Source organism: Microcebus murinus, chromosome 9 (genome assembly GCF_040939455.1).
Source record: "Microcebus murinus isolate Inina chromosome 9, M.murinus_Inina_mat1.0, whole genome shotgun sequence".
Lineage (NCBI taxonomy): Eukaryota > Metazoa > Chordata > Mammalia > Primates > Cheirogaleidae > Microcebus > Microcebus murinus.
Window position 1 is genome coordinate 67,614,925 of NC_134112.1, and position 12,678 is coordinate 67,627,602.

Genomic DNA, 12,678 nt, shown 5'->3' on the forward strand with positions numbered 1-12,678 from the left:
TGAGACAGAGTCTCTCTTTGTTGCCCAGGCTAGAGTGAGTGCTATGGTGTCAGCTCACAGCAACCTCAAACTCCTGGGCTCAAGCAATCCTACTGCCTCAGCCTCCCGAGTAGCTGGGACTACAGGCATGTGCTACCATGCCCGGCTAATTTTTTCTACATATATTAGTTAGCCAATTAATTTATTTGTATTTATAGTAGAGACAGGGTCTCACTTTTGCTCAGGCTGATCTAGAACTCCTGACCTCGAGCAATCTGCCCACCTCGGCCTCCCAGAGTGGTAGGGTTACGGGCGTGAGCCACCGCACCTGGCCTACTGAAGTCTTTCACAATTGTTTTTGGTTGGCCAGGTAAGAAATATTTCTTGGATTTAAAGGATGAGTATCGTAGTGTATTTCCATCTGATAAGGCAGTTCTTTTAAGCATATCATCAGAGTGATTCAACTTGATGTGTATATGAAAAAACGGGAATTTAAACTAGAGATTCTAAGGCCCCACCTCAGGTCCAGTTTTGATAAGTTTCAGTGAATTCTCATATGTACTTCATTTTATAATCTACTTTTAGGTAGGGCCTGGTGGCTCATTCCTGTAATCCTAGTACTTGGGAGGCCAACCAGGTGGATTATTTGAGGCCAGGAGTTAGAGACCAGCTGAGGCAACATAGCGAGACCTCATCTCTGTAAAAAGTAAGCCAGGTGTGGTAGTGTGTTCCTGTGGCCCCAGCTACTCGGGAGGCTGAAGCAGTGGCTGAGGTGGAAGGATCACTTGAGCCCAGGAGTTCGTGGTTACAGTGAGCTGTGATCTGTCACTTCACTCTAGCCTGGGTGACAGAGCAAGACCCAGTCTATTAGAAGAATAAAATAAAATTTCAAAAAAGAAATCTACTTTTGGTAGAGCAAAACAAAAAAACCTAGAATATAAATTAGATATCCTCTGGGATCTGTTTTACAAAGTTAATGCTGACTCTAACTGCATTATAGTAATGTTTTGTTTTTTTTGTTTTTTTTTTTTTTTTTTTTTTGAGACAGAGTCTCACTTTGCTGTCCAGGCTAGAGTGAGTGCCGTGGCGTCAGCCTAGCTCACAGCAACCTCAAACTCCTGGGCTCAAGAGATCCTACTGCCTCAGCCTCCCGAGTAGCTGGGACTACAGGCATGTGCCACCATGCCCGGCTAATTTTTTTTACATATATATATCAGTTGGCCAATTAATTTCTTTCTATTTATAGTAGAGACGGGGTCTTGCTCTTGCTCAGGCTGGTTTTGAACACCTGACCTCGAGCAATCCGCCCGCCTCGGCCTCCCAGAGAGCTAGGATTACAGGCGTGAGCCACCGCGCCCGGCCTATAGTAATGTTTTAATATTTACTCTAGATCATTAAATGAATAATATAATATTTATAAATACCTTCTAACTTGAACAGACATCTATATTAAAAATTGAAATTGGTCTTATTAGTGTAGCAAGTATCCATAAATTGGGCAAGCTATTTCTTTTGAGTAACTATAAACTATTTCTATATTTAGATTTTTTTGGATACTGAACTTACCCTCCAAAGATGAGTCCTACATTTTCTGATTTCAGATTTTCTATCTTGATGCATCTCCTCTGAGTAGTAGATTGTAAGAGTCACCAGGACCTGACAGACCCTATTGACAAGCCCCTCAGCTAAGGCCAGCCAAGCACTCAGCACTGATTATCCTGAGGAAGGCATCAGTGAAATCTCAGCATACACCAGCATTAACAGGCCTTTGTCCCTGTACTCCTCTCTCAGGCACTGCCAAAAATGGAAGCCACTACTTCCCTGTAGTGATCTACTCTCCCTGGCCTTCCCTACCCACTTCTCTTCTCAGGATTAAAGTACCTCCTCTCCCCTCCCCTCTTCTTCCTCTCTTCCTCCAGCCTCTGCTTCAGTACATCTGCCTGAGAAAGGCCTGTCTTCAGAGCCTTGCTAAGGGTTCTTTCTCCTTTTTTTTTTTTTTTTTTTTTTTTTTTTTACTGGAACCTAGCTTTCTCTGGAAGGCCCTGCTTCCTTGATGGGTCTTTTAGACAAAGGTTGCTCAACTGCCACAAAAGAGGATTACTCGTCTTAGGTGTTATAGTGGCTGCCACACCATTTCTTTTTATCTAAAAACCTTTCTTGAAGCTCATATAGTCCTTAAATCAGCAAGCTTTTAATATGTTAGGTGCTTTGCCATATGGTTTTCTTATTTCACTTTCATTATAGCTCTTAAACAATAGAATTATCTTCTTTTAAATGGAAATATGGGAACCCAAGGGGTAGTTAAAGAACAATAAGTAGCAAAGATGAAATTTGAACCCACTGTGGGTTCAAATTGGGCATGGTCAGCTTTGGGCATGGTCAGCTGCTGCCGATGGGTCAAGTGAGAGAGTGAAGAGTTTTAATGAGATCTATCAGGGCGTTGGTGACCTTCATAAGAGCACCTTCAGTAGCGTGATGGGAGAATAGTCAGACTCACGTGGACTGAAAAGTGAATGGGAAGTGGAGAAGTGAAGATGGTATGTCTTGACTATTCTAAAAAGCATGGCTATAGTGGGAAGAGGAAGAGAGTTGATAGGTGGACGGTAGTCCTGGATTGTGGGAAGGGTTGTTGTTTTATTTGCTAGAGACACTTTATGGGAGAAGCAACCAATACAGAAAGGAACATTTGGGAATGTAGTCTGTTCCTCAGTACCTATGGAGGATTGGTTCTAGGATCTCTTAAGGATACTGAAACCTGAACTCAAGTCCCTGGCATAAGGTGGTGTAGCATTTGCGTGTAACCTGTGCACAAACTTCCATGTACTTTAAATCATTTCTGGATTACTTATAACACCTAATGTGATGTAAATGCTGTATAAATAATTATTATACTGTTGTTTAGAAAATAATGACAAGAAAAAAGGCTGTACATGTTCAGTACAGACAGAATTTTTTTTGGGGGGAATATTTTCAATCCCCAGTTGGGCAGAACCCACAGATAAGGAGAGTAGACTGTATAAGTGAAAGATTGGGATTAGCCTTGAATTGGAGGTAAGGGGGGTCTGTTACCTACAAGGGAGAGGAATAGGTGAGGATACTGATGACTTATCGAAGGTGGGAAATAGAGTTCTTTCCTGGTATCTTAGGGTTTTCTGAAATAAGAGGACTAAATAATAGAACTCTGTTTTTTTGAGCTGCTATTATAAACTAGGCAGTCACTGTGCCCCTCGCAGACATGCTCTTTCTTACACCTCTAATAACCCTTATGTGGCATAGGGAAAGACAGCCCCCTTTTACATGCAAGGGAGACTCAAAGAGGTTAAGTTACTTGCTGAAATCACCAGCCAGCGAGTGGCACATCCATGCAAGTCTAGATTTGAGGTTCTTCTGTACTATATTACGTACTGCGTCCGCTCAGTGAGAAGGGCCCAGGTAGATGTGGGGAAGGTGGTTGGAGTGGTCTTGTCCCTTCACGTTCCATCTCCTCCTCCCCCCTGTCCCTGTGGCAGTCAGCTCCTCCCTTCCTGGTTACTCTTTCATGATTCATCAAAGAATTAACCAGCCAGTTTTATTTTTATCAGGTTCTGCCACCATTCTTTATCTATTTGGAAAACCCTATCCCATATTTGTTCCACTGACTTTTATTTCCATTTCACTGGGCGCACTCCCACTCCCACTCCTATGGTTTTACTTCACCATGGTCTTCTGGCAGAGTTGTCCCAGCACTGAAATCTTAAACTCAGGTGTTACTTCTTATTTTTTTTAGTAAACCTTACCTGAGACCTCTTGGAGCCCTCTAGATGCTACTGGTGCTAGTCGTCTTCTTTTTGCTTGTTCTGTTAACCCCATTTATCTTCACTTTCTTCCCTAGATCCCTGCTGCCATCTGTGCACCCACTGTCTGTGGTGCCAGTTTGTCTTTCTGACTGTTCTGCAACCTTCTTCCCTGCAACCTTCTTCCCATTCCCATCTTAAACAAATATAAACACCTGACCTTTATTTCAAGTTTGTTGCATACTATTTTTTTGTTATTGTTGTTGCATACTATTGAATTTTAAATTTTTCATGTGTTTTTGTGATTAATATTGGCTCAAACTCAGTTGTGCCTATAGGTCTAACACAACTAGACAAATTCTACACCCTCACATAAAGGATAGGAATTTTTAGTCTGTCCACATCTCAGGTATGGAAGTATCAGTTTAAACCATATTGTTCATTTATCTCAACATTTATATGTCTATTTAGAAATTGTGTTTACATAAGATCCCTTTGGGCCATTTTAGTGTTTGAGATAATTGTGGTTCTTTCCATTGGCTAGGAACGGGATTTTCCAACAGAAACTATTAAATTTGGTCCTGAACGCATGTATATTGATTGCTGGGTCAAAAAACACACCTATGACACCTTTAAGGAGATTCTTGGATCGGGGATGCAATACCACTTACAGGTGAGTGACATCCTTTCTGTAAGTTTGCTTGTATTTTAGGAAACAGTTTTAAATGTAGTTCACTTGATTGACTTTTGAAGTTAATTGATTATCCAGAATGCTTCTACATGTGAGGAAACTAAATTTATTATTGAAAGTATAATTGAATAAATCTGAAACTATTCTTTTTTTCTTTGTATTATGTCAATCTTGTGGAATGTTATTGGTATCTTTGTATGAAAGCATATAGCTTGACATAGCTTTCTTGGATTCAAGGCATTGGAAGGCAATTTGCTTCTATACTAAGAAACAGAAAGAAAATAAGTGATCTAAGTTCATGTTTATAAGTTACACGTAACTTATGTTCATCAGAGTTACTTTATGCAGTGAAAAAGAGTAATAACATTTAATATTGAGCATTGTCACCTTTTTCTTTCACATAAGTCAAATGAATTCCTTCGCAATGTATTTGAACTTGGACCCCCAGTGATGCTTGATGCTGCAACACTTAAAACAATGAAGATTTCTCGTTTTGAAAGGGTAGGTTTTGTTTTTGTTTTTAATAGAGCAAAATGCACCAAAGATTAGTGGAGCCAAAGCTTGATTCTGTTTGGTGATGGGAACTTAGCTGTGTCTACCTATACATACATGGAGTTTATATTTCCATTATGTTATACACAGTATAGCTATACTAAAGGTATAGAACCTTTACTGAGTTGAGAGTGTGGAGGGCTTTAATAAATTTTGTTTTTTACCTATAATCCTATCTTAATGTAGAAATTATTTTTATTTTTTTTTCTTTTTATTCTATGAAGTTTTTTTTTTTTTTTTTTTTGAGACAGAGTCTCACTTTGTTGCCCAGGCTAGAGTGAGTGCCGTGGCGTCAGCCTAGCTCACAGCAACCTCAAACTCCTGGGCTCAAGCAATCCTTCTGCCTCAGCCTCCCGAGTAGCTGGGACTACAGGCATGCGCCACCATGCCCGGCCAATTTTATATATATATTAGTTGGCCAATTAATTTCTTTCTATTTATAGTAGAGACGGGGTCTCGCTCTTGCTCAGGCTGGTTTCGAACTCCTGACCTCGAGCAATCCGCCCGCCTCGGCCTCCCAGAGTGCTAGGATTACAGGCTTGAGCCACCGCGCCCGGCCTCTATGAAGTTTTTATATTTAAGAATAAATATTTAATACTGTGCTGCTTTTGTACAAGGCAGTAACCCACTGAATGAAGTTCCAGACTCATTTTACAAATGAGGAAACTGTTCAGATAGAGTTTGTAACATTAAATAGTAATAATCATTTTCACTTACCATTTCAAAAATGCCTTAATTATATTTTTGATTTTTTACTGAGGTGAAATTCACACAGTGTGGACTATTTTGAGTACAATTCACTGGCTATTTTATTACATTCATGATGGTGCAGCTGTTACCTCTACTTCCAAATATGTTCATCACCTCAAAAGAAAACCCTGTACACATTAGCAATCACTTCCCACCTGTCCCTCTCCCCAGCCACTGGCAACCACTAATCTGCTGTCACGGTGGATTTACCTATTTTGGGTGTTTAATATAAATGGAATCATATAACACGTGCCCTTTTGTGTCTGGCTTTTTTCAGTTAGCATAATATTGTTAAGGTTCATGCATGCTGTAGCACATATCAGAGCTTCATTCCTTTTTGTGGCAGAATAATATTCTGTTGTATGGATGTACTATGTTTTGTCTAGCCATTTATCAGTTGATGGACGTTTGGGCTGTTTCCACCTTTTAGCCCTTGTGAGTAGTGCTGCTGTGCAAACACATTCACACACAAGTGTTTGTTTGAACATCTCTTCAGTTTGGGGAAGTATTACCTAGGAGTGGAATTGTTAGGTTGTACAGTAATTCTGTTTAACTTTCTAAGGAACTGCCAACCTGTTTTCCATAGCTGCTGTACCATTTTTACATTCCCATCAGCAGGGTTCCAATTTCTCCACATCCTTACCAACACTTGTGTATTGTTTGTTTTTTATTTTTAATTGTAGCTGTCCTGGTGGGGTCAAGTGTTTAATTAGAGTTTTATAGAACATTTATATTTTATTACTTTTATGGCCATGTAATTGATTATGGGGTATTTAAAAACTTTTTAATAAATGTTAATATTTTTACATACCTTTCTCTTTTGTATTATTTCTTTGAAGAAATCCCCTGCATGAAAATACAGGGTCAAACTAATGACTTTTGATATGTATTGCCAGATTACCTCTCAAAGTTACTCTATTGTATTTAATTGTCTCTAGCAATGAATGAAGGCATGTAGCTACTACAGACTTGACAGCGTTGGATTTTATAATTTTAAAAATTTATTAAATTGATATTAGAAAATGGCATCCCATTACTTTTCTCCTTGTTATTTTAATTGTTAGCCAGGTAGGACTTTTTCACATTAGTCATCGTTTTTCTTAGATCAAATTAAATGTTGATGCCCTTTTCACTTTTTTTGTTGGATTGGTTTTTTTGTTTTGTTTTTTTTTTTTTTTGAGACAGAGTCTCACTTTGTTGCCCAGGCTAGAGTGAGTGCTGTGGCATCAGCCTGGCTCACAGCAACCTCAATCTCCTGGGCTCAGCGATCCTACTGCCTCAGCCTCCTGAGTAGCTGGGACTACAGGCATGCGCCACCATGCCCGGCTAATTTTTTGTATATATATTTTTAGTTGGTCAATTAATTTCTTTCTATTTTTGGTAGAGACGGGGTCTCGCTCAGGCTGGTTTCGAACTCCTGACCTTGAGCGATCCGCCCGCCTCAGCCTCCCAAAGTGCTAGGATTACAGGCGTGAGCCACCGCGCCCGGCCTGTTGGATTGGTTTTTTATACAGTTGGGTTAATTTTCGTAATATAGAATAGCCATTAACTACTTTATGTGTTTTCTTCCTTTGTGTGTGTGTTTTATAAACATTTGAAATATTTATAGGGTCAAAATAGTTCACTTCTTTTGTTTGTGATTTTTATCTTTTTTCCTTATTTTGTAAGAATATCTTAAGTCTTACTGATCATATATATTTTTCTTTTCATTTCAGCATTTATATAACTCTGCAGCCTTCAAAGCTCGAACCAAAGCTCGAAGCAAATGTCGAGATAAGAGGGCAGATGTTGGAGAATTCTTCTAGATTTTCAGAACTTGAAGACTATTTTCTAATTTCTATTTTTTTTTCTATTTCTAATGTATTTAAACTCTAGAGACAGTTTTTATCTTGAATTAACTTAGCTAACTTTTGTAGTACAGGTTATATTGCTTATAATTTAATGTACAGTATTGCAAATGGTGAGTTCTGATTATTGAATGTTCTCTGTAAATATAATCAGTAAACATGAATAAAGTGTTTGTAATGTTTGATTACATTCTATTTATGAAGAGAGTAAAAATACGGTATTTCACTCTGATTTCATGATGAGAAAAATTATTAACCAAGGTTTACTTTCTTAGACTGTGGTTGTCAAAAATACTGATTGATTATAATGATATATACATACAAGGTATTTAACTTAATATCTTAGACAAGAGTTCTGGATACAATTTTTGGGATCTAGTTCCTTTGGAAAAGCTGCTGTATTTTAAATTTTAAATGGAATGTAGCTTTTTAAATCTTATTACTGGGATCAACAAAAGGAATTTTACCATGAGACCTCACAGCTGCACTAAAGGCCGTTCAGTTCAGCTATTGGGAGTTCATGATGAATTAGCATATGCCAGAAAGGTTGCTAACCTTAACCTATCAGAGCAGTAACACTGATTTTATCTGCTGTATGAAACTGTGTGCATTTTATTTTGAAATAAAGATCTTTTCACACCAAAAATGCTTCTTTTACAATACAAGAAACATTATAGCTTTGAGGTACAAAGTTCAAAGTAACCAAGCCAGATTGGAAGGGAGACAAAGCCTTATTTGTATTTTTGAAAACATTAAAATAGGTGGAAAAATGTAGCAATATGTAATTGGGATTCAAGTTACTGACTTTTAAGAATATTGCTGCTTGGTTGCCCCTATGAGGTATTCTTATTTTGTGAGAAATTGTAAGGATTTTGACAAGGCATTAAACTTTAATTATTAAACTTTAAATTAAAATTATATGGTGCAAGCAACACATGTAGTTTAGAGGTCATAGGCTTATTTCTTTGATATCCTTGCTGTAGAAAACAGTGAGGGCTGGGGAAGCATATACACTGTAGAGGAAAATATCCAAATCATTTAAGGTACTTTTTCCAAATATAAGTGTTCTTCCTCTCCTACGTCCCCGACAAGGCCTGGAAGGTCTGATGTCCCCCCTGGGTGAAAATCATTGGCTAGTTTATGGAGTCACTTGCTGAGTTCCATCCGTCCTACAGTACAATGGAAAACAGATTGGGAATCTAGAACTTGGATTTGTGTGTTGTCACTTTGTCATATTCTAAATGGATTAGAACCATGGAAAAGAGATTGCAAAAAGGGATTTTTCCCTAAATCTTCAACTTAATATATATATACCTAATTTTAAATAAAAACCAATTTTTATTAAAGTGTTATGTACATAGTTTAATAGTACTAAAAGGCGTGTGAGGAAAAAAGGCCCCTGCTCCATCCTTTCCCATTCCTTAGTCCCATCCCAGTTTTTTTCTAGCTCCTTGGTTTCAGGTTTCTAAATAATATGCTGATGCAGCTATTTCTTAGTTTATTATTTTTAGACATTTGTCAACTTGCTATTAAGACAGATGAAGACTTTTTTCCTTTCCCATCCTTCCCATATTTTTTTGGTTAAATCAGCATCATTGTTTGCATTACTTTGATCTATTTGTATGTTCACTGTGCTTACATTTTTTTTCTCATACATTTTGTCTTTGAGTTGTCTTATTTTTTGGATTTATGTGCACATCGCTAATTCTTCCCAAACAGTCCCAAATAAATTTGTAAAAGTTTTCTTGATTCTTTACCTGTTTCGATCTAGACTAGTTTCTCATCCAAGGTGACATCACTGATCACCCTGGGGATTTGTTTTCTTTTCTCTTGAGTTGGATCCCCATGTGTTCATTATTAGTCTGCTTCCTTAAGTGGAGCACTTCCTTCAGTAGTTTCTTGGGAATGGGTACTTGAGAGGTCAATTATATTGAGATTTTATGTTTCTGAAAGATAGTTTGGTATATGAAATTCTAGGTAGAAAATCAAATTTGAAATTTTTGAAAATTTTGATTGACAGTTGTACTCAAAATCAAAATTTTGAAGGCATTGCTCTATTCTAATTAGCAAAATCTTAAGGTATCTGATGCAAATTTTATTTGTTTTGTTTCTTTGTTTTCTCAGAATATCATCTTTAGTGTTATATACTATGCTTTGGTGGTCTTGGAAAATATTTTTTAGTTCTTTGTCTCTCCCCCTCCACCCCATTTTCTTTGTTTTGGAACTCCATGAAATAGTGGAGCTCCTAACTGAGCCTTGGGCCTTATTAATCTTTTTTTTTTTTCTAGGAGATTTCCTGAACATGATTTTCCAATCTTTCTATTCTATTTTATTTTTGGTTAACAGACTACCTGCCTGTATTTAGTTCCATGTGTCACTTTTGCCTCCCAATCCTAGGCCTGCCTGAGTTCTGCAGGGCTGGCCATGGATGATAACCCTGCTAAGGCAGATACACGCTTATCTTTTTCCCATGTTCAGTACATTTGTTGAACTCTACAATATTGTTTCTTCTCATTTTCGTTCATGTAGTTATGTGATTTTTATTCCTGTTCTGACTTTTTACTGGGGTTTTTGGGAGGAAGAGAAGAAAACAAATGTTAACCTGCATATTGAATTTATACAGGGATGAGTTTTTATTCATGAAATTCATGGGTAATTGCTGGACAAGGCTTACTGGGGACTCAGTGTATCAGAATGCTTGAGTTTTCTTGAAAGTAGTAAAATGCTGTGTGACAAACCAGTTCATTGCTTGATTCTTGGTTAATCTTGCTGGTTTGAAGGAATTTGATATGGTCCCTGCCATTTCTTTTTCTCAAGTATTAATTTTGAGGCATTCTATTATCTGTGACTCAGGTCTTTGAGGGCAGTTTCCTGGGGGTGATACTCGGAGATATATTTGAAAGAAAACAAGAAATGCTTGAAAATGTCCCCAGATTAAACAATTCATGTAAGAATATCTATTTTCTTCTGACTCAAAACACTTCTTAATGTAGCCTTTCAGTTACATAATAGTTAAAGTAGTTTATCTTGCTTTGCTCTTAAGTGGTTCTCCATGAATCTAATTGGTTTAAAGCCAGTCTTGTCCCCCTGACTGGTATATAGTTAAATTCAGACTTTCATGTGATGTTTGGGTTTAATTCTCATCTCTGCTACTTAAAATCTGTGTATCCTTCAACAATTAAATTCCTTAGTCTTCATTTTCCTCATCCCTGAGGGGAGATTAATATTAAAATTTCACAGGGTTATAAGAGAGGAAAAATGCAGTAAATAAAAAAGAGGCTTTACTTCTATTATTTCTTCAAAGGATAGATGGTTAAAGACAGGTATAGCAGTTGGGAGATTTTTTTTTTTTTAAACTAGGCATGATATAACCAATGTGAACATTTTTATTTTTCAGAGAATGTGGCATAGCTTTTTAATGTATAATGTTTCTGAGAAAACACTTATTAGTTATATTGTCTTCCTCCAAGAATTGGTCCTTGGGTCTTGAGGCTTAAGAAAATGACATTCCTTTCCCCCAAAATAGGGATCAAGAAAATTTTGTGGAGCATATGTTTTCTAACTGATGTGAAAAATATTTCAAGGATGAATAATGTCCATCTACTCGTAGCAATGGAAGATAGGATTCCAGAGGACTCATCTTACAACCTAAGCCTTGGTGTCCTGTTGGGATAGTTAGTTCCTGTGACCTGGAACCCTAGCTTGTAGCATCTTGTATGTACACCAGAGGGCAGAAGCTCCTTGGAGTGTACGGGAGGGGACCACCTAAGTGAGTGGCAGGGAAAGGAGGAGATGCAAAAAGTTACAGCCTTGGAAAAGCCTTTGAAAAGGAAAGGAGGTGGATGAGATGAAGTGCCTCCTTCACTTCAGTGGGTCTGTAGCCAGGCCGAATCCCAGTCACAATCGCTTTTCGAAGCTACTGGAAGCCTCAGGAGTCTGATCTGTCATCATCCTAGCTGTGAGGTCACAACCATTTTCTGTCCCTGTTTGTTGCAGTTCTCTCGTTGGTCTGGAGTCCTTGCGAGTTGGTTGTCACAGTGGCAGCTCCTGCCTTCTACAGGATGTTTATATGTGGGAGCATACCGAGGCAGAGGTGCTGGCAATGTGGTGTGAGCTTATGTAGCTGCTTCAGCCAAATAATGACATTAACTTCAGTCCAACAAGGACATCATCAGTTACCAACAAAATCAGAGCATGGTGTTTGTTGTTCGTGGTGTTGTTTTCTTTTTAAAGCATAGTTTCAGTAATGTATTTTCAACCTTAGACATTATGAAAAAACTCAGTATTTGGAATCTTACACTACTTGGCTAAGTTAACACTAAATATAGACCAACAGTTTCATGCTGGGGTTTATGGGCTTCATAGGAACACCCGTACGCTGAAGGAAGGCAAAGAAAGAACCACAGCATTTGTAGAAAGTTTTGTTGTAGTTGCTTCTGGATAATTAGTTTTGTTTTTTTTTCTGGTAACCTACCGGTCAAAGCTCATATTTTTGTAAGTAATTTGCATGCTATTACTCTGCTGAGATTGAATTATCATTCTTGAGTCTGGGAAGTTTTTGTTGCATGTGCTCCATGCTTTTAACTTCTGATAGAAATGATTTTAGACTTGATTTTAAAAATTACTTTTTGAATGTGAAGAGGTATTGATTCTGAAATGAAATTAAAGAGCAGGTTACCATGACTTACTCAATAAAGCTTTTTATTAGCTTTGAATTAAGCCCTATTATAACAATTCTGGCTTTGTGGCAAGCAACACTGGTGTGAGTTATTTCTAAGGTTTGATACCAAGCACCTATGGGAAAAAATAAAGCACAAAGCAATTTTTCACAGACAATCTTTATTTGTCAGAATATTTCTTTGTAGGTAGTCAAAGAATTCTCAAATGACAAAAAGAATCAGCTGTTAGAGAAAAATGAAATTACTTACATGTTTCAGCTCAAAGTGTTGGATAAGTTTCTGTTAAAAAGCTGCTGCTTTAGCCAATCTTGGTGAATAAGCAAATTTGCACACTGGAGTTGGGAAGGAGGGTTAAGTCAGTGTGGTGCGGAATTGCTAGTAACACCGGCTTCTCCAGCCTCGCTGGT

The 12,678-nt window shown here is 37.8% G+C and overlaps 1 protein-coding gene across 2 annotated transcripts in view; it reads left to right on the forward strand.

The window, feature by feature from the left end:
• The window catches only part of IFRD1 (interferon related developmental regulator 1), a 50,258-nt gene extending 42,483 nt beyond the window's left edge, over positions 1-7,775 (forward strand). For both annotated transcript variants that reach the window (XM_012736151.2, XM_076006551.1), the window contains exons 10-12: positions 4,297-4,425; positions 4,849-4,944; positions 7,461-7,775. In XM_012736151.2, the coding sequence (XP_012591605.1) occupies positions 4,297-4,425; positions 4,849-4,944; positions 7,461-7,550 (315 nt within the window). In that variant the 3' untranslated portion in view covers positions 7,551-7,775. The remainder of the gene's footprint in view (positions 1-4,296; positions 4,426-4,848; positions 4,945-7,460) is intronic.
• Positions 7,776-12,678: the final 4,903 nt, after the last annotated feature.